At 40.7% G+C, this 22,805-nt stretch overlaps 1 protein-coding gene across 2 annotated transcripts in view; it reads right to left on the bottom strand.

Annotated features, from left to right (window-relative positions):
- The window catches only part of rhobtb1 (Rho related BTB domain containing 1), a 70,393-nt gene that overhangs the window by 4,269 nt on the left and 43,319 nt on the right, over positions 1–22,805 (bottom strand). For both annotated transcript variants that reach the window (XM_033034285.1, XM_033034286.1), the window contains 4 exons: positions 8,714–9,696; positions 7,544–7,662; positions 4,435–4,585; positions 1,701–1,789 (listed from right to left, as the gene is read on the bottom strand). In XM_033034285.1, coding sequence (XP_032890176.1) covers positions 1,701–1,789; positions 4,435–4,585; positions 7,544–7,662; positions 8,714–9,696 — 1,342 coding nt within the window. The remainder of the gene's footprint in view (positions 1–1,700; positions 1,790–4,434; positions 4,586–7,543; positions 7,663–8,713; positions 9,697–22,805) is intronic.

Below are 22,805 nucleotides of genomic sequence, written 5' to 3'. Positions count from 1 at the left end.
TTTTAATTAATTACAGTAACTGGGCTGATGCGCAATTAGGGAAAACTCTAATTCCACTCAGCTGACCACATCATGGTGTTAAGAATGTGAGGCTTATAACAAATGATTTGAGATCATGCCAATCACTTAAAAAAGTGTGTATTAATATAACTCCATGTACCATTTCTACTGGCCCTTTTAAAACTACGCATTAAAAAAAATGTTGGCAATAGCTTCTACAAAGCATGGACTGATTTTCTAAATATTTTTGTACTGAGAAACATAGGACATGTATAGGCAACAATTTAACTCCCAAAGAACATAACAGCTGCAGATAAAACATGAATGATTTCTTTCAACAGTTAGGCCCTGGAACAGAACAAAAACATGGGTGCAGTAGTAATGTTTTACACACGCTCTTCTATTTGCTGACTGCTTTGAAAAACCATAGTACAGCATCAATCTGGGCCTTTTGCACTCGGCAGTTCCCCAGTCAATGTTGGGGTGGTTGGAGTTACCCACTATGACAACCTCATTGCTCCTGGAGATTAGTTTAACTTGGCATCATGTTCAATGTGGACCTTGTGGGCAAAATAGTCTGTTTCTGTGTGGTACTGATCTATAATCTTTGTAATTTGAAACATCACTTGAAGCAGTACAAGGCATAATTTCCTCCTAGCACCATTGCAAATTCTCAATCCTAAAAGTCGTGCTCTTTCCTCATGCACAGCAAGTATGCCTGAATTATACCAGCATAATGGATGGAGAATTGGAGGAACTGATAGGATTGCTGTTGATTGATGCCAGATCTCACTCTTTCACTAACACTAGAATTAAGGAACTGGAAGAATGGATAAGATAAAGCTACAGTAAAGATTCAGAGCCTTTTCCCTCCCCAGACATACATTCTGTGACACAAAAGATTTTTCTAAAGTCGATCCAAGAAATGTGAAGCATATGTATCATTATGATGTAGCAGATACAACACACTGCTCTAGTATTCTGCAGGCTTTCCTTAGCATGAGACTGTATAACTTCAGAAGGATTTCCAAGGCAGATGTCACCAAATTAACATGTAATACAAGAAAATGTCCTGTATTTATATAGTGCTTTTAACATCAAAGACTGAAATACTTTTAAAGGTCTGTCAAAGTTCTAACATAGCAGCTAACGTTATGCTTCATCACCAGACAATCAACGTTCATGAGGTTATAGACAATAGACAATAGGTGCAGGAGTAGGCCATTCGGCCCTTCGAGCCAGCACCGCCGTTCAATGTGATCATGGCTGATCATCCCCAAGCAGTACCCCGTTCCTGCCTTCTCCCCATATCCCCTGATTCCACTATTTTTAAGCCCTATCTAGCTCTCTCTTGAAAGCATCCAGAGAACCCGCCTCCACCACCCTCTGAGGTTGGTTGATGAATAAATATTGACTAATTGCCCACAGTACTTCCAAATAGTACAATGAATCTTTGAACCAGAGGGGACTCAATAGAATATTTTATACCTTTAATACAGCACTGCTCTCTCAATTTCACATTATATTTTTATTTACCGATACATAGGAATTTTTATGCATATATGAATACATCTGAAGACTATTGTTTGACAACTAATATAAATGGTTTCATAGAGATTAACAAATCCCATTCATGACACATTTTATGATAGCTGTCAGCATAAAGCTTTTTAATGTATATTAGTATGAAAATGACCTACCTGGGCAAGTTCCATGTATGTTAACACTTCTCCATCAATATTAACACCTTCCTTTGCTGCTTTTAGAAAGTCCTGCACAGCATATTGTTCTGTAAAGGAGGAACGTGACACAATTGTGTAAGAGGGATGGAAAACAAAATTATTCATAACAAGATTACAGTGTAATGCCAAACACTGATTTAGTTTCATCAAGAGTCTGAAATGCTCCTATCTAGCACATGATATTAAGAAAGTCATTTCCTTATCATCTTGTTTCAAAAGCTCTCAGGACAAACAGTGGAGAAATTAAGTTATGTAGAAGCTTATTTGTACCATTAAAGCATCACTTAAATCGGACAGATGAAAATGCACAGTGGGAGATTTCCATTGTTTTTAAAATTCATTGTGAAAATCATCTCAATTGCATCACAATTTCTTAATGACTCAAAAGGATGGGAACACTCATGTAAAGTCGTTAGGGGCAAAATCTATCCCTACCTATTATTAGGCAAAACTGTGCCATAAGAACCTGCAAATCATACAAGTAGGCAACTGCAAAATCTGGAGAGAACAAGCCTCTTGGGAAATTGTTGTAAACAGGATAGACGGATCTTGGAGGACATGTTCACAATACATGAAATTCTATTTATTTGACCTTAACGTGTCAAATACATGGAAACTGCACATTATTAAACCAGATTCATACAAGTAAATATACGCAAAGGAATTAAATAGCAGAGAAGTTAAAATTAACTTATTTTGGATCTTGGCTATATCACACTACTATACATTGCAAGTACTGGTTTTACTATAAATGATCAGGCACTGAAAAAAGCACAACTAAGATATGACTGCATGATATCAGGAAAGGATGAAGAAGCCGAGTATTTTTTCTCTGAAAAAGACCGAAGTGAATTGATAGAATACTTTGAAGTAATGAGGTTCGACAGGTTAGAATATATTTCTACATGGACTGTTTAACAAAATAAGAGCCATAAATATTTGATAGTTAAATATACGGTAAACCTGTGTTACATCAGACCATGGAGGTGGTGGTACGGTGTCAGTCATTGCCAATTTTTTCCTACACCGAGTAAGTTATTATCATTGTATGTAGTTGAAACAAAGAATTGCAGATGATGGTTAATACACAAAAGGACACAAAGGGCTGGAGTAACTCAGCGGGTCAGGCAGCATCTCTGGAGAACATGGATAGGTGATGTCGGGACCTTTCTTCAGAATGATTCAGTTTGCTGAGTTATTCCAGCACTTTGTGCCATTTCACCTGAAATCTAGGCGCCGATGCTGGTCTACATCAGCGAGCCCTTCTTCACTGGTTGAAGCAATTGGTGTTGCAGCTCACATCGCAGTCCCTGACAGGACGGGCTTTCTTCAGGCTGCTGCCACCGACAGGACACGCAGTGGGCTCCCTTATTTTTCATCCATTGCTTCTAAGGTAAAGCTGATCAAAGTGACGGCCAACAGAAAGAAACAATAGGCGGTGAGAGGGGAGAGAGCACCATGGTGACCAAGCCCATCCTGTTGGTGGCAGCGGCTTGAAGAAAGTGCTGTCCCAGGGGCTACAACGCAAGCCGCAACAATAGCTGCGTTATTTTGACTGTGCGTTGGGTGAAAGGGTTGCCGGTGCACCTAGCAAGCCGGGGATGGCATCAGAAGGTGGGGCTGGGGAGGCATTAGCAGGTCCGTCCGCTATAACCTAAAGGGGTCCATTAAAATGAGGGTTTACTGTAATCCCAGTAAAAGACTTAGCAGGAATTATCTTGAGCAGAAGTGCTTTGAATTTGTTACATTTCTACTGGGAGTTGTTCACACATTTAAAAATCTTTAAAGAAAAGAAAACAAAGAATGCAGTGAAATATTGTTCCAACAACCATCCACCAAAATCATTAATATTTCCATTCATGAATACAGTATAATGTTTGTGACTGAACGTAAAAAGATTCCCGCATCATGCATGGGCTGCCCTTGAGCAATGAGCAGACTAAAAAGTGTTGCTTGTTTCGGTTCAATCTCGTCAGGTATTGTAGCATTGCATCATTTCAACCAAATTGGCTTTTCATTACTTAACTTGAGCAAGATGAAGGTGTAACACCTTCCAGGTCCATTTCTTCTCTGCCTTTGGAGGAATTTGCTCATCACTATAATGTCCATCTTGACTGCACTGAACAGATCAATCTGCAACCTCTCTTTGCCAAAATTTCTTGTGGGTAGCTATAGACATGGTGCTGCTACCTGTGTGGTCATGTCAAGATTTTTCTTGTGGTCTGATGTATAACTTTACTTCATGACATATTAAATTAAATGGCATTGGGGGAAATGGATATAGAGCACAATTAACAAACACAAACTGTGTAATTTAGATGTACGTCAATGTATTTTACTGGCCAATACGCAAAAGAAAATTTGGCACATTAGCTGCTTAGCTGCATAAAGTAGGGATGGCGTTTGGAAGAAGTGGCACTAGCAGTATCACAATATTCCATACCATACAACTAAACGCACCTGAAAAGGAACAATAATGTCCTATTCATCAGTGAACCCATGTTCAGATGGAATAAGCTGAAATTGGATCTTATTTTATGTACTAATACTCAGTCTCACAGCCTAAACACTAATTTAAAATAAAAATTACAGCACTTTACTAAACAAAATAAATTGCTACTTACTTTCCTTTCGGAAAAATAATGATAAAATATTTGTTTTTCTGGCTTGGTATCCCTTCTTTAATACTGACCTGTCAGAGCCACAAAACGTGGAAGGCACAGCCTGTTTGCCAGGGCAATTAACTCAATTGGATCAAGCTGTGAATTGAATGAGAATTGGCTGGTGTACAGGTACTCCAGAATTGCTTGCATACAAGCCTTGCTTGTAGTGGGGAAGTAGACCTGTAAGTGAAGGCAACGTATTATCTGACAAGAACTTGTCTTCAAATGCTGTGTAATCTATTTATGATTAATATTTATCATTAAGAATTGATATATATTTGCATCCAAATCTGGATTGTTGTGACAGAATACTGTTTGTAAATCTATACTGCTTTAAGAACATTTAGTACCATTAATTTCGCCAACTTCATCTAATTTGATGCAATAATCACAAGAAAAAGTGAACTAATATTCTTCATTCACATGTAATAGATTTTGTATTCATGGAGTGTGCATACATCACTTGCATTAACTATCTCATGCTTGCTGAAAGCTCCAGAATGTCAGGAGACTTCTACAGAAAGCTCAGCAACCAACCACAGGCACACAATGGCTCCATGAGTGGCATCTATCAAGTTGTTCTGAGGGTTTGCCAAACATACTTTTGCTAAGCTTCCAAAACTTCATTGAATGCATTCAGTCTATAATGAAGCTAGAGTATAGCACTAATAAACGTTTGGTCTTAGCACTTTTTACAAACTTAAAGATGCTCATACCATTGCAAATTGTTGTGATTACATTAGTACCACAACAATTGCATTAGTGGAAATATTAGAAACATTTTGCAGAATTTTTATTCTGGAAAGTATCAGATTCATGTACATTTAATTTTTTAAACCAGCATTATGGAATTGAAAATCCATTCTCTCGCCACCTTTCTTCCCATCCAAAAGACCATCAGAATGAAGTATGATAACAAGCATTAGGAGGCTGTTTTAGGTCACTGGAAATTTTACTCTGCATTTCTGAGTGCAACAATAACTCTTACAAACTTCAGATGGACCATAGAAGGCAGACTGTCGAGTTGCATCACAGCTTGGTTTGGGAACAGCTATGCGCAATACCGCAAGAAAATGCAGAGTTGTAGATATAGCCCATTACATCACATAGTCCAAACTTCCGCCCATCGACTCCATCTACACTTCATGCTACTTCGGAAAAGCAAGCAACATAACCAAAGACTTGTCCCACACTGGTCAGTCCTTCTTCTCCCTGCTCCTGTTCAGCAGAAGGTACAGAACCTTGAAAACACGCACCACCAGACTCAGGAACAACTTCTTCACCTCTTATTAGGCTTCTGAATGGTCCTTCCATAGGCTATGGTATTATCCGATTCACCTCCACCCTATTGTGGACATTGGACGCTGTGGAATTGATGCACAACAATGCTCTGCACTCTGTAACTTCCCCTTGTGCTACCTATTGTACTCTAGTTTGACTTGATTGTATTTGTGTGGTATATCTGTTCTCTTTGGACACCATGCAGAACAAAGCTTTTTACTGTACTTCAGTACACATGACAATAATAAACCTTAAGTCAATCATTATGTCCTGAGATGGTATGCACACCCAGGAGGAGTATGGGATAATCTATTCCTTGTACAATGCTCCCTTTAGCTAATGACAGACAGAAATGGACCAATCTTGTCCTGGGAGTCTGTTGCTGCTCACTCAAAAGATGTTGCATCTAATCCCAGACCCCAATTTCTAAATTATCTTTCAGAGGTCTCGCTTCTGATGACTCTTTCAGCCCCAATATCATCCTCTGGCATAAGGTACTGATTCCCATAATTGCTACAACTTTAATGCCCTCCCCCCCCCTCCTCCCAATGAAGACCACCAGATATAGTGCTCGAACACCTTTCTTCCCAATCAACATTCAGCCTCTGCTATTACAGATTTTTAGCCACTTGCCTTCACAATCTGCAAGGCCGATGTCCTTTTATCCTAAGCTCCAGGCAGTCATTTGGTCATGGGTGTCACACTGAGCAGGACAGGATTTCTTCATACCGCCACCCCAATGGCCCAGACCTCCCATTATGTTAACACTCTCTGCAGTGCTGTTATTCTCACGTCATGGTAGGGATAGTAACTGTGGAGACCTGATATTCACATGGGCTTTACAATCAGACTTTAATGAAGAGAACTTTGATGTAATTTGTTTATAGAAAGATTGTGATATTAATACCATGCTGCCCTATTCCAATTACTCTAGCATTTCAACATGCCAAGACAAGATTCATAATTGCAGGCCAACACTTCACATTTACTTATTTACTCAGAAAGAAGGATTCACCACAATCAGTTCAGGATTCTTAAGGGCCTGTCCCATGGCAGCGACCTAATTTGTGAATTTAGAAGTTTGCGTTTGACTCAAACTCGCAGCATGGTCGACACATGGTCCTAGGAGGTCACTGGAACACTCCTTCATGCTCGAGGGAAGTTCCCGCATACTCGCGGCCTCAGTTTGGTCGAGGAAAATTTTTCAGCATGCTGAAAAATTTTCCGCAAGTAAAAATTGGTCGGCATGATTCTTTTGAACTCGTAGTGCAGTGAAGTGGGGTCGCTAGGAAGTCGAGGTAACCGTAGGCAATCTCCTTTGCTGGCCAGGCATTTTAATTGGCTCATTGGAGTTTTCAGAACTAAGGAAAACCGACCGGTAATGTTAAATGCCCGTTAAATTTTATTAAAAGTTGTCTGGCATCTTAAAAGTGTCTCCACTCCTTCTCCCCCGCCCCCCTCCGTGCTCTCTAAAGGACTTACCGTACACTGTGCCAGCCGTCTTTTATGGCGGCACTGAATTTCAGACAGCGCTCCCCCGCTTTCGCTGGCTGTGTGTGTGTGTGTGTATGTTTGTTTAGATGGTTGAGCCAGCTCGCGGTTTCATCGCTGACGGTCGATCCAGCTCGAGGTTTTTCAGGCGAGTGCCCCCGTGCTTGAAGGTCGAAGACAGCCGCTGAAAAGTCGCGTTAGTGGGACAGACCCTTTACTCTCCACCAGAGGCGTAAAGGCCAACCGTAGACACCTTCGCCACAGCTTAGCGCTGCTCCGCGACCCCCCCCCCCCCACAAAACAATTGTAAATTCAATCTAGTTGATACCTTTTCTCAAAGAGCATGAGGGCATTACATCAACCAACCTCTTTGATGGAACTCTCCAGGAAAGATCCTCCAAACATAGCTGCCATCCATTCACAACTAGAAATTAGCAGAGACTTATGGCCATTAATACTCCCATCTTCTAATTTAAGAATTACATCTGCGTTGAAAGTGGAAAAATTGTTAACATTGTAATTGTAAAAATCGAATTGTAAAACAGCACAATTATCAGCCATTAATTGCTTTCTTCTCAGTAACAATGTCAAGAGATAATTGTGTTTTGTATTTAGTGCATGCTATAAATATTTCAGATTGTTAGTCCTCAGACAACATGGCACCAAGAATAATCTTGTTTAAACAATACACTCTGTCTCAACATTCTACTCATTATCATGACTGCCATCTGATACTATAAGTTAGAGTGGCATTTTACATATAACATACAAAGGTGTTCTTTAAAAACTCAAGTATTTATTTTAAGAAGTGGCAATTGTGCTGGCAGCTTGGTCAGTTTCACCAATGCTCTTACACCCAAATAAAGTCCTACAATGCTAATGTTCTCTTTTCTAAATTGAAGCTGTGCACAGAAAACAAATATGTCGAACAAAATTTCCATAAATCCCTGGGGCCATTTATATATTAGTTGAATGCATGTAGATTGGAATCACGACTCATCTTACTCCAGAACAAGGGAGGAAGGAGTCTTGCTCCATTTCACTGTGAAGTCAACTCTAAACTGGTATTCAGCAATGTTAAGCTTGCAGTGTGATCAGAATTCTTAGGGAAATCACGTGAAAATATTCCAATGAATAACAAACAAAAACCATTGGGCAATGTATACCAAATAAAATCATTCTACATTGCTTCTAAGTTAGAGAGAAACCATGAAGTTGACAATGTGAATTTTTTTAAGTTTCCAAAGTTAATCATAGTACTTCGTACCGTAATGCACAAAAACTTTTAACTCAAATACCCAAGGCAAATTGTGTTATTTAAATTTGAAACAGGGTCAGAATTTCCCCAGGCATTTGTTTTATTTGGAAACTTAATTGAATATGTTTTCTGCTGGCCGAGATCATGAGATTTCTGTTAATATAGATGCATTCAAAAATCTGAAAAGGCAGACCAATAAAATGCTTTTGAATTAACAGGAATAGTCAGTATAAATTAAAAAGACCACTAAGTAATGACATTAGAAATTATTAGATTACCAGAAAATGTTCCCTTTACTAAGCATTCCTTTATTCGATTTGCTTTCCTGACGTGAAATGCTTTTGTGATCTCCTGATTCATAAAGGCTTCTTTATTTTGAATATTTTCAACCATCATACGCAAATCAAAAACTTCCAAAATTTCTGCTATTTGTGCAATTCTCATCAGATCTTTCTCGTTTTCATCCAGCTCTCCCATGTAGAGAAATCGTAGTACAGCTTCAAAGGGCCCTGGCTGGATTGATGGGTCCATTGTAACCACTGTGATTACACCTGTCCTCTTTGTTACAGGGTTCTCCAGGACTTCTTCGTGAATATAATTAAAGGCCTTGCTCCACGAAGATAGCGGTTTTCCTGCTTGCATTTCATTCACTGCCGAGGATTCATTGTCATGCATGCTCACTTTCAAAATGCCATCACTCTTGGATGCTCTCAGAGTGCAATGTGTTGAGCTAACACAGATTTCACTGCCATCATCATCTGTATCAAGACTCAAAGTTCTCATCAAATGGTCTCGACATGATTTCACTGGTTTCTCATTTTTCTCAGTTGTTTGCGAGTCAACAGTTAGTTCCAACAAAAACAGATCGTAAAATTTTGAAGATGAGGTAGCCAGGTATACCTTGTGAGCATAGATTTTAACTTGGTTCTTAAGTACAAACATAACATCAGCACATAGTGGATTGTTGAGCAGATGGCTAGGTCTGAAAGCACTCACAGGATTATCTGGAATTTTCATGACTGGAGGTGGTGGTTTAGGTGGTAGGAATGGAGCCTGGAGCAAAGGCTTCTGCACCTTCTTTAAATGAGATTTCCAGAACTGAAGGTGTCGCCTGGAAATCAGTGCTCCTCTGACCGCATTATCGAATACATCCTTGATGCCAAACTGATCAAACACGCTGGTCTCATAATATGGAATCCCAAGTTCTTTGGCTACCTCTCGGCCCTTCTCAGGAGGTAAGATGTCATTGGGTCTTATTGGTCTAGGAATAAATACAATGAAATAAATGATTTGCCAACATTTCATCAATATTACTTTCATGAAATGTTTTGAACATTTCTAATCTGTTAAGAAACTGTCTAAAACTTCAAGCTTTTCTTTCCTTATAATTGGGGATTTGATTGTTCTTACAAAGAGTTAACAATTTGCATGAAATTTTGACCAATGTAGAATAATAAGAATTGTGTTGAAATTAAGGGTCGAATCAGCCCCTGTTGGTGTTCATGCTCCCCACAGTAGATGTTAGAGTTCTAATCATGTGTCCACTCCCTTCCAATTCCTAGTTCACTTTCTCTCAATCCAAATCTTGAAACTACCTCAGTTTCTGTCAGTAAATTCAGTCATGTATACTCAAAATGAAAACATTGTTGTGATCTATGGATAGGAACACCACATGTGTAATGCAATGAATGGTATGTTTTCACATGCTCCTGCAGCAAGCCTGTTCTCCAATAAATGAATGACTCATTGTCATGATGTTAGATATGTTAAACAATGTGGGCACTATTACCACAATGGAAAGGGCATATTTTACAAAGTATATAGCTAAAGAATGTTTATGACATGTACAATTGTCGTGAAAATGCAATCCAGACTACTTGTTGCATTAATATTAGAGTCAAAGAAAATTATCAAGACTAAACAAGTGCCGAGAGGCACAATTCCAGAATGCTGACAACATTTGGGAATTAATGAACAATCGACAAAAAGTAGGAATAAAACAGTACTCTATCCAAATGAGATGCAAACCAATGACACATTTCAAGAAAGGTTAACCAAGGCACAAGTGTGAAGGTTAAATAACTTGTACTAGCTCTATAACTTAATAATCTTTAAAAGACTTCTATATCTATGATTATGCAGTCGATACCATGTTATTCTATCAATATTGAAAAATGTGCCTTGCGCACTACTTAAAAGCAGAGTTGCAAACAATAACATCAAGTAAAATTAGAATGTCAAAAATAAACATATTATGTACGCATATTGCACAAACCTTTAAAAAGATTCTTCAATGAAGATGCCCTGAAGAATACTATTAGTACAAAACCATATACATTATCATCAACATTTTTATTTGCGAGCTTCAGTTCACATTAGGAATCTAAAATGTATACTAATAAGAACCAGTAGTGAATTCTCGCCACTATAGACCTCATTACTATAAATATATTCAGCTTTTCAATCCATTCCTCCATAGAGAAAGCAAATAAAGGTGCAATTACATTGTCTGCCTGGTCTTGAAACAGCTAACAACAATTATGTAAAAACTTAAACTTTGGTAAAATGTTTATCCTTCAGGGTTCATACCATTAGAAATGTGCCAATTTCCCCCCTCAATTATTCTAAAAGCTTCAACTCCAATGCCTCATCAAAGTTAAGACTTGTGCTTGCTAGCTCTTAAATGAGAGCAAATAGATGTTTCTCTCAAGTATTGATAAAATCCATCTCAAACTTGCCTCTTTGACCTTCATGGAGCAGCCTTCAAGGTGCACTGACTATAGCACCATTTACCCCAAAAGAGTGGACAGAACTTGTGTAGCACCATAAATTTACACAAAATTATAATGCCTTCCCGCTGTGTTTCAAGACCAACCGTCCATGGCAGTGGCACCAATTCCATCATAAAATCAAAAGTGGATACATTTATTAATGACTGCACACCATATATTTGTGTTCACAACTCAAGCAGTCTACCATTCTATGCAGCAAGTGTTCAGGCTTTGGCTTATAAGTGGCAAGTAATATTTTTTCCACATAAAACCTAGGCAAGAGAATTTAACCACTTTCATTGAAAAAACAACGAATGTGACACGGAGATTGATTTTTGGAACAGTGAATGTTTGGGGCCTGAAATGTACTGCTGAGGCAGATTCAATTGTAGTTTCAAACACTGTTGGATAAACATCTGAAGGGAAAGGATTTGCAGGGCTGAGAGGAGGGGTGTGTGGCGAAGTACAATTAACTGCCTCTTTCGCACGTACAGAAATGAAAGTGGACTGTTTAGCATACTGTTAAGCTAAAGATGGCTGCAATACAGGCCTGGCAGAACATCACCCGAGAAGACACCCAGCAACTGGTGGTGATGTCCATGAATCACAGACTTCAAGCAGTCATTGCATGCAAAGGTTATGCAACAAAATACTAAACATGACTACTTTCATTTACATGACATTGCTGTGTCCCAATCATTATGGTGCCCTGAAATGGGGGTACTATATATAAACAGCTGTAATTTCTACATGGTGAAACAAAAATGTATAAAAAATCGCCTTTATTAAAATCGGACAGTGTGCACTTTAACCACATGTGATTTTTTTTTCTATTACAAATCTAAAATTGTGGAGTACAAAGGCAAATAAATAAATGATGGGTCTTTGTCCCAAAAATTAGGGAGGGCACTGTATAGTCCAGTGGAATACAAATGCCGAGTTAGTTATCCACCGAAATACAGTTTACTGTGACAATTATAATAGTCTCAGATTAACAATTTTATTGCGCAATGTGAGACTGAGAATAATTTCTTAGCTCATGGGAGCAGATGAGAATTATGTTTCGTTCTATCAAAGATTTCCATGTAGAAAGTAAATATAGATTGTTCATTTGAGTATGAGTAAATTTCAAGAGTGTACTTACAACCAGATTTTACTAAAACAACATGCAAAGCAGTCAAGCCATCTTTTCATCTATCATGCACATGCATGTTCCTATTGAGGCACAGACTTTGTTGCTGGCACAGACAAAAAGACAATCTTACACATAAATCTTGCAAGCTAAAAAAGGATCAAACGTGCTGCATATAGAAACTACTTACCAGTTTTACAAATTATTACACATGGCAAATGTTGTGATTATTTCTGCGTTCAAATTCTGGGGTAGGCACATTGTGTATTTTCCATAGAAATAGCAATCGAAAGGTAGATAAAATGAAAAATAATTGTCCATCCCAACAGTATTGTCTTCCAAATTCTGGGGCTCAGGCACTAAAATTCGAACCATTTCTTATTCCTGCTTAGTTGTTCTCAAATATATTCAGATACCAATATTGCAGTACCAGTAATACACAAAGTTTAATTTGTCCTGACTTCATCCACCATGCACCGAAACAAACAAACAAACAAAAAATCACACATCAGGCAAATGTTGAAAATGTATACTGGCCATCCGATTCTAAACCTGTTGGAAGCCTATTCATTTTTTTGCTAATTTTTTAAATTAAGATATTTTAAAGAATTTTATACATGCCTAGAGTATCAGCAGAAAGTGCAGTTGAATTAACAATGCTTAGCAGCTGCTGTGACACACAGAAAATACAAATGCTCCTGTACCTAAATAAAATTTACTGCCTCCTGCTGGCTATCGAGAACTCCCCAGAATTGATTATCTTCCCTTAATTGCAGAGCTCTGAACTATATAACATCAGCTATGTCACAGACATGCCAAAAGACTACCATTTGAAATATTTGTTGCTACATGAAATACAGTTTTATAGATCACTGTTATATCTGGCAGAAACTTCCTTTGACATGAAACGTGCTTGCTGGTTAGCTAGAATGATGGCATAGTTTAATTGACTGCCATTATGAACGGTAAACGCAGCTAATAAGTCAAGGTAACTGCAAATGCAATTGTATACAGGGAATGTTGGGTAAAGGGCATGGGATATCCACCTCAGGAATTAATACCTCTCCTCTTATTCCTCTTCATATTCTCTTTCAAATAAATGAACTGCAAGATGTTCAAACTGATCTCTATCCTGTATTACAGCTGCGAACAACAATGCTGGAAATCAAGACCCTTCTCAAACAATCTGCAGCACTTGGGAGGGGGGGGGGGGGACACAAAAAAAAAGGTGTGAAGTTAATCAATGCAACTAAGATGTGCAAAAACTTGCATAACAATGGGCAATAATTTGAAAAAGGTGGCATTGACAATAATTTACCAAGACAGATTGGTAGTCTTGGACGGTCTCTTGTCCTGGTGGTCAAATCAGGCTAAGTACTTTTAGAACACATGCTCAATGTGTTCAACACTGTCCAGAAGATGCAAGGCATGTCACTAAATTTTTTTCACAAGTTTGTTTTACACTTCCAACACACTCAATCGAAAAACGAACCCTTGTACAAATTCAAAGAAAATGATTAAAAGGTGTATGACTTAAGTATTGCAGATCTCCAACAATTAGCCAGAGCCGGTCTATTAAGCTGCAGTAATAAATAACTGTAAATATTTACAGAATAATAACAGCATGTAAACAAAGACCATTTGGCTCACTGAGTCTGTACTGGCGCCATGCAAGAATATGTCAATTAATCTTCTTCTCCCCATTGCCCTGTGAACTCTTATTCTCTCACTTATCCAGTTCCTCTTTCAACAGTACAATTAAATCTCCTGGCAGCAAGCTTCAGACCATAACCACAGAATACAACACATTTCTGCTCTTATAACTTTTAGGTATTTTTGTGTCTTTGTTCTATGCCACCAAGGTTTTGACCTTTGCCATCTTTGCTTTTCCTATATCTACTTTATCAACACCCTTGTTGATTTTGGTCATACCCACATTCTTTTCTCCCAGAGAACAAACAGTTTCTGCAGTCTATTCGCCTAAAGTCTCTCATTGCATGGAATCATCTTAGTGCAACTCTTCTGCATGCTCTGAAACCTCAGTGTGTGATGCCCCCCCAAAAGACAAAAGCCTATTGCTAACAAGCTAGCCCTTGTAAACAATTGTCATTATTTTATTGTTCTTGTGGATCATGGCCCCAACCCAATATCCTGCAACCTTCCCTGACACCTTCGATGAAATAAGCATATAGCTGCAAATATCTGTGCTTGTACCATTTTTAGAATAATGCCTTGTAATTTATATTGCCTCTGTTCTACTAATATTTAACATTTCACAATCCTCAGCATTTATTTAATCTGTCATTTAAAAAAAGTCTACCTCAAAGTATATACTGTGCTCCTCACCTGCATGTGTAACCTGCAGATGTAGAAACTATACGTCGAGGTCCAAATTATTATTATGCCCTAAGCAAAGCAATGGCCCTAGTACTGACCTTTGCGGAACTTCACTGTAAAATTCCTTCCCGTCTGTAAAAAAAATATTATGTGGCACTTTAATAAAAAGCCTTTGGAAGTAAACCCTCTGTCTCAAAGTTCAAAGTTCAAATTTATTAGTCACATACACCTAGGTGTAGTGAAATTCTTGTTGCCAATGCAGCACATAAAAAAAGAATACAAACATGACAATAATAGATAGCTTTAACATAAAGAACATCCCCGCACAATGGTTCCCACCATGAGGGAAGGCACAAAGTTCAGTCCCCAACCCCAGTTCCCCCATAGTCGGGCCTATTGAGGCCTCCACAGTTGCCTCTACGGAGGCCCGATGTTCCAGGCCGTTCTTGCCGGGTGATGTTGTTCCGGGGTCGGGAGAGTCCTCTCAGCGGCCTGGGAACCCTGGAAACGGCCGCCTCCCTACTCGAGACCGTGGCTTCCGGAGCCGACAAGGCCGCGCCGAATGGAGCTCAATGGCAATCTCATCGAGAGATCCCAGGCTCACGATGGAAAGTTCAGCACCACCGCCCGCAGACCCGCAGCTCCGCAACGGACCCAGCTCACCGGAGTTCCAGCTCAGCGACCCAGGCAAGGCACCGCCCGCCCCGCAATGGCACTCCAGCGCTGCACCGCCGTCCTCAGACCCGCAGCTCCGCCACCGCCGATGCCGCCGCAGCCGATGCCGAGGTTCTGGGTGGTCCCCTCAGGAAACGCCGCTCCAGACCCGCTGGTAGGCCGCGAGGACGGGTCGCAAGTGCAGCCCGGAGAAAAGCTGCATCTCCGACCAGGTAGGGAGCCTGAAAATTAGTTTCCCCCTTCCCCCCCCTCCCCCACACATAAAAAAGCTAGAACTCCTAAAAACAAAATACTAAACTAACTAAAAATAAGAAAAAGAGATGAAAAACAGACAGCTGCTGGCTAGGCAGCCATACCCCCTACAGGTCGGCGCCAGATCGGTACATGCTAGTCATGATTTCGCATTAGTAAATCAATTCTAGCTTTCTTTAATCAGTCCACATGTCCAAATGATTGCTAATTTAATCCCTGATCATAATTTTTAGAATTTACCTAATCACTATGGTTTGTCTGCAGTATCCGTGGGGATTTTTTCTGAACAAAAAATGATAATGTGTATTTTTAGATTCAGCCATGAAATGTGACCAGAGACTCTGCAATTTCCTCAACAACCTAGAATGCAATTGGACCAGGTAATTTATCGACTTTAAGTAAAGCTAGTCTTCCAAGTACCCTGGTTTATCAATCTTTAGCTCATCCAAAATCACACTTAACATCTTCCTTTGCTGGTGCTCCAGCAACATCACCTTTTGTGGTAAAGACTGATGTGAAGTGTCATTTAGAAACTCAGCCATGCCCTCTACCTCCATGAGCATATGTGTTGTGGTTTCTGACCAATTCCCAGCTCTCTTCCTACTACCTGCAATGAAATGGAGGAGAGCTGTGGTTGAAGTTTGCATGCTTGCCCATGGACCACATGGGTTTCCTTTGGATGCTCTAATTTCCTCCCACATCATAAAATACATGCAAATTGGTGGTTAAATTGGTCACTGTGAATTGCCATCAGTGTGTAGATAGGTGGTAGAATTAACAATGTGGAGGGAATAAAATAGGCTGTACCTTGGATCAATGTAAACTAGCAGCATAGATTTAGTAGGCCGAAGGTCCTGTTTATATTGCGCTCTCTCTGTGCCCCTTTCTAAGCCTTATCCTGTTCACATGCCCATAGAATATTTTGGTTTCCCTTTTATGTTTTCTGCCATTCTTCCTCATGCATTTTCTTTGTCTCATTGCCTTTTTTATTTCTACGTTGAACTTTCTGTAATCAGCCTGGTTCTCATTCGAGTTAACAACTTGGCATCCATCTAATTTTTTCAGCTCTCTTTTCTACCATCTTTTTGGTCATCTTTGGAGCTCTGACTATTTTCCTTATCCTTCTCTCTTATGATAATGCACCTAGATTATAGAAAAGAATACCTCCATATTGAAGATCTGTTATTGAATTAATTTTTTTCCTTCTGCACTTTGATTCTAAATTATCTTGGCTCTTCTTTGATTAACCAGAGCAGTCCATACAAGTTTCAACAGCAATTCTAAACCATAGGATACAATGTGTAGGAAGAATGCTGGTTTACACCGAAGATACACTTAAAATGTTGGAGTAACGCAGCAGGACAGGTAGCCTCTCTGGAAAGAAGGAATGGGTGATGTTTCGGGTCGAGAATCTTCTACATTTGACCATGGACCATTCTATCTTTCCTTATCAGCAACTGCTTTGATATGTCATTTTCATATCTTACCCCTCCATATCTATAGACTCCCTCTCCCCTGACTCTCGGAAGAGGGTCTGGACCCTAAACATCACGTATTCTTTCTCTCTAGAGAAGCTGCCTGTCCTGCTGTTACGTCAGCATTTTGTGTCTACTATTGGATAGAATACCTATTTCCTATGTGCATCCCTGCCGATACTTGCCCTGGTTTTTTTCTACAAGTCCAGCTACGTCACTTTCCTCATTGCACTAGAAATATGGTGATCGAGAAAGTTTTCCTGCACACCGCAGCTATTCAATCTGTGCAACCTTGGAGGTCCTGCACGAGAAATGCCTCCCTCTCTTTGTCCCTGTGTTGCTGCATTACCAGTCTAGATTTGGATAGCCAATAGATCATTATCACTACTTTGCAGTTTTTGTACACAAGTGGAATTGCAATAATGTTTCTTAATTCTAAACAAGATAAATATTGTTCTCCAAATACCAAGTGTAGTGGGTTAGGCAGTATCTCTGGAGTACATGATAGGTAACAATTCGGGTTGGGACCTTTATGCAGTCTGAAGAAGGTTCCGGACCTAAAACGTCACCTAACCATGCACTCCAGTGGTGCTGCCTGACTTGCTGAGTTACTCCAGCATTTTATGCAAAATTGTTTCTAAATTTTGTTCTCAACTGATACAATAATTTCTCCCTCTAGCTACAATATTCTCCTTAATCAATATGGTAATTATTCCTCTTGGCTTACCCTAAACACTTTGTATCTAGAATCATTTAGAAACTTTTCCTGCTCTTTTTCCAAGCAGAGTCTTGACACCATGACATCCTAATTACATGTGGTTCATCTCAAGCTGATGTGGCATATGTGCATTATAAACCAACCTTGAACTTCCTCATATTCTCTCATAGTCTAGTTCTATTTAAAATGCCTACATCACTTGTTTAGGGTGCTATTTATCTCTCCCAAAGGTCTCACTTTTCCCAAAACTGGTCCAGGACCTAAACTCCTCCCTTCTGCACCATCACTGCACTCAAACTGTCATATGCTGAAAGAATGCAGCGGCTGGGCTTGTATACTCTGGAGTTTAGAAGGATCAGAGGTTATCTTATTGAAACATATAAGATTATTAAGGGTTAGGACACGCTAGAGGCAGGAAACATGTTCCCGATGTTGGTGGAGTCCAGAACCAGGGGCCACAGTTTAAGAATAAGGGGTAAGCCATTTAGAACGGAGGCGAGGAAACACTTTTTCTCACAGAGAGTTGTGAGTATGTGGAATTCTCTGCCTCAGAGGGGAGGCCGGTTCTCTGGATACTTCCAAGAGAGAGCTAGATAGGGCTCTTAAAGATAGCAGAGTCAGGGGAGAAGGCAGGAACGGGGTACTAATTGGGGTTGATCAGCCATGATCACATTGAATGGCAGTGCTGGCTCGAAGGGCCAAATGGGCTACTCCTGCACCTATTGTCTATTATCTGTAAATCATTTACCCTATTTCTTTTTTAATTCTTCCTTTCTGCGTCCATCAAATTAGCTGAAGTTTCTCTGTACAACACTAACAAACCTTCCTGTGATGTTGATCCCTGTCTGCAGCTATGAAATCTGTGCAACCTTAGAGGTCTCACCTTTCCCAAAACTGGTCCCGGGATCTAAACTCCTCCCTTCTGCACCTTCACTGCAGTCATGTATTTATCTCCGCCGTTCTCCTATTTCAGTGTATATATTGTCGTGTGGTTTGGGAATAACCTGGGGATTCCAATCTTCAAAGTCTTGTTTCTTACTCTCTTAATTTCTTAAAACAGCTGCAGTGTGTCATCCCTTTTCCACCAAGGTGGACAACTTCTTCCCAATCTCTCTCTTACTCCTAAATGTTTTGCAGCAGCTCAGTAACAAACAGCGACAAACATTCCACCCTGGAATTATCCTGCCACCACTGAAACAGCCGTCTTCTCTTAACTTTAAAATCTCTGTTGCTAATGTTCTCTTGTCCTTTCTCCTCTCGCCATGTAGCGCTGAATCGCCTGTGAGGCTATGATCTTGGCTCTGGTTGCATTGTCTCAGGGAAACCTCTTTCCCGACCCAATCGGCACTCAGAACTGAATACTAGTTAAATAATCTCTCTGGAGTCTCCTAAATCTCCAGCCTCCTCATAACCATTTGGCAGACCCGTAATTCGCTGAGTTACCCCAGCATTTTCTGTCTACCTTTGATTTAAACCAGCATCTGCAGTTCTTTCTTTCACATTCTCCACCTGCACCCGAGTTCAACAATAACTAACTGCTAAAATGTGCTACGCAGAAAACACTTACCTCAAGGTGGTTCCTGGTGACATCAGTTGCTGCTTAAACTCCACGGTGGGGATTCTACAGATCTGAGGCAGACTGCTTAGCCTCCATTCAATTAGTTTATCTAACAGAACAATATGATTCTAAGCTTACTTACCGTCCTACTTGCCTAGAAGGAAATGCTCAACTTCCCAGATTTGTTTAAATTCACCAGGCTTCTGCTTCCCACACACCTTATAACAAGGTGATGATAAACACCCATTTTCCCCAATGATCTTTCCATTATTGGCCTCACATATTATTTCCATAACATGGATAACAAATTCTTTAAGAACAGACCATCTTCTTTCTTTTCCTTCACAGCTCTCAATATTTTATTTATTCCATCTTATCTCCATTTTAGAATTTTAAAAAATCATCTTTCCACTATTTGACTCAATCTTTTTTTGCAATTCCTTTTTATTCCAACACTTTGTGTTATCCAGTAGCTATTCTATTTGTTTCTAGCTATTTATAAAAAGCTTCCCGTAGGCTATTATTAGATGTCATCCTAATATTCTTCCTATTTCTCACAATTTCATTGGGTTTTATAAGAGGTTCTTAAAGGTTCTACAAGCCAGAATTATCAATTTCAGAACACACTGGAAAATTGTGCTCATTATCTAGCCTAATTTCAGGCATATGAACTAACGCCACAAACATATTTAGATGCTGTAAACCACGAATAAAAGCCTGGATTACAGAAAAGACATACTGCTGAAAATACACGTTGCTTTGAAGGCACGCACTGAGATCTGACCTTGGCATAATGGAAAAATCTATATCCTGGAGGAACACAGAAACTTGCCACTGGAGAGATATCTAATATTTGTTGACAGTTATGAAAATCTCTGAAAGCTTATAGCTTTTCCAGCACCAAAAGGAGCCATTACAAAAAATTATGGAGGTATACAAAAAGTAGCATAGGCAAGGTAAATCCAGAGAACTACTTCAGTCAAACCACAGCTGCCAAAAAGGGATTTGAACACAAACTGGTGATAGATGATTGCATGAATTCAGAGGCTGAATGACCTATTTTCACACTGGATGGTTCTACGGCAAAAGGCAAGCTAAGAACAGAGGAAATTTAGCACCACAATATAGGTATAATCAAGAGATCCAATGGGTCATCCCAGTGACAAAATATGGAATCATTATTGATATGGTTAAATACTTCTGACTGAGAACTGCGCAGACTTCTTAAGGTGGTGAACTACATGAGTCTCATTACCTTTTAGTTACCTTTGTGCAAAAAACTGAAAGGTGAACATTATTTGAAAGTTTTATGGCAAAGGTAGTAACTGAGAAGAGGTACAGTGCTTTATTACCCATCTTCTATTTTGAACCCTCCCTTAGCTGTACAAACTTCCTTGATACAAATGATTCAAAGAGAGAAATACAATATCAACGTATTTTTCTTTGTAGTGTGTAGAAATGAAAGGAACTACCTCAACTAAACAACTGACATTACCAAGCATCAGATAATGAGATGCATCCTATTCAATATGTAATAAGGAAAATGATTAATACAGTGGTATTAACATGAAATAACCTTGCCAGAATCAGAGAAAAAACATGATTGTTGGACAACCTTATTTCTGATCTCAGGTCTTCTGAAAAAAGTTAAAGTTGGATTTTCTTTCAGTATCCTTTACTAAATCCACTTTTGCTTTCAGGCTGGCGCAAGTTCTTAGACTTCACAGAACCAAATAGATGGCACAACGTTGCTAAGTGTTTGTAATAGATAAATTCAAAATCCCCTAGCCCCCAAAAAATAATTCTCATTCATTCAAACATATAACTACAATCTTTCTATTGGCAACTTGGAGAATTTAAGTTCAGATATGCAGTATTAAAAGGGAAGTTATAAAATATACTAGACCAAGTGCAGACCCGTTGGGTCTGTTCCCCCAACGTGCGGTTGTGGGGGGGGAGGCGGCATGCAGCGTCACACACACTAACTACCCCCCCCCCCCCCCCGCACTCACGCTAATTACCCCCCTTGATATTATATTAATGTTATTAATTTGCTCCTTTTACCCCATAAACACCCTATCTACTGACGCATAGCCCCCAACTTGCAGTCACACTTAGGGGGGGGGGGGTAAGAGAGTGAGGGCAGAGAGAGAAGGGGCAGAGACAGAGAGAGAGACAGAGACACAGAGAGAGGGGCAAGAGGGAGAGGGGGTGGAGAGGAGAAGAGGGAGGGGTGGATGAGAGGGGAAAGGTGGGGGAAGAGGGGAGGAGAGAGAGAGGGTGAGAGTGAGGGGGAGAGAGAGGGTGTGCTGAGAGGGGGTTGTGATGAAGAGGGGGGTGAGGAAGGGGGGAGAGGAGGGGGAGGAGAGGAGAGGGGGGGGAGAGGGGGAGAGGAGAGGAGGGGGTGAGAGGAAAGTGGTGGGGGGAGAGGAAAAGGGGGAGAGAGGAGAGGTGGCGTCGAGGAGGGGTGCGGAGAGGAGAGGGGCGGAGAGGAGAGGGGGCCGTCGGAGATGGAGGGGGGGGGATTGAGACGACGGGGGGGTGAGAGGAGAGGGTGGGGGAGGGAGAGGACAAAAGGGAAAGAGAGGAGAGAGGGAGGAGAGGAGAGGGGGAAAGGAGAAGGGGGGGAGAGGAGAGGGGGGGAGAGGAGAGGGGGGAGAGGAGAGGGGGTGAGAGGAGAGGGGGGGAGAGGAGAGGGGGGGAGAGGAGAGGGGGGGGAGAGGAGAGGGGGGGGGAGAGGAGAGGGGGGGAGGAGAGGAGAGGGGGGGGGGAGAGGAGAGGGGGGGAGAGGAGAGGGGGGGGAGAGGAGAGGGGGGGAGAGGAGAGGGGGGGGGAGAGGAGAGGGGGGGGGAGGAGAGGGGGGGGGAGAGGAGAGGGGGGGAGAGGAGAGGGGGGGAGAGGAGAGGACTGGGAGAGGAGAAGGGGGAGAGGAGAGGGGGTGGGGGAGAGGGGGGGGAGATCCTAAAAAAACATTTTAGAACCAAAAAAGACACATTCTGCAAGCATTGTAGAACCAAAAGAGACACTTTTTACAAACATTTTAGAACCAATAAACACTTTTTGGAAACATTTTAGAACCAATAGACACATTCTGCAAGCGTTTTAGAACCACTAAGGACACTTACATTTGAGTAGACATGTGTTCAGTGTTATTCACAGCTCAGAGAAACGTGACCCTCTGCCTTCCTCCAGCTTGCAGACACTGATTGAGGCACACCACTTCCTGGTTTTATAGTCCCTTCCCCCTGCCGACAGCAGGGGCAGCAGAGAGAATGGGGAATTTTGTAAAATCATTAATATCTCTGTCATTTTTCATCGACGGGAAAAATCCTCGGCACACATACGGCGGAGGGGGGCTCTGAGCGAGGTGGCCAAAAATGACGGCCGTAGGTGGCGGCGTTCTCTGGGAAATCGCAGCACAGATGGCCAAAACCGGTCAAGAACAGACTTTT

Source organism: Amblyraja radiata, chromosome 15, assembly GCF_010909765.2.
Source record: "Amblyraja radiata isolate CabotCenter1 chromosome 15, sAmbRad1.1.pri, whole genome shotgun sequence".
In the NCBI taxonomy this organism is placed as follows: Eukaryota; Metazoa; Chordata; class Chondrichthyes; order Rajiformes; family Rajidae; genus Amblyraja; species Amblyraja radiata.
The sequence above is the reverse complement of the archived record's forward strand: the minus strand, read 5'-3'. Positions and strand labels throughout refer to the sequence as shown.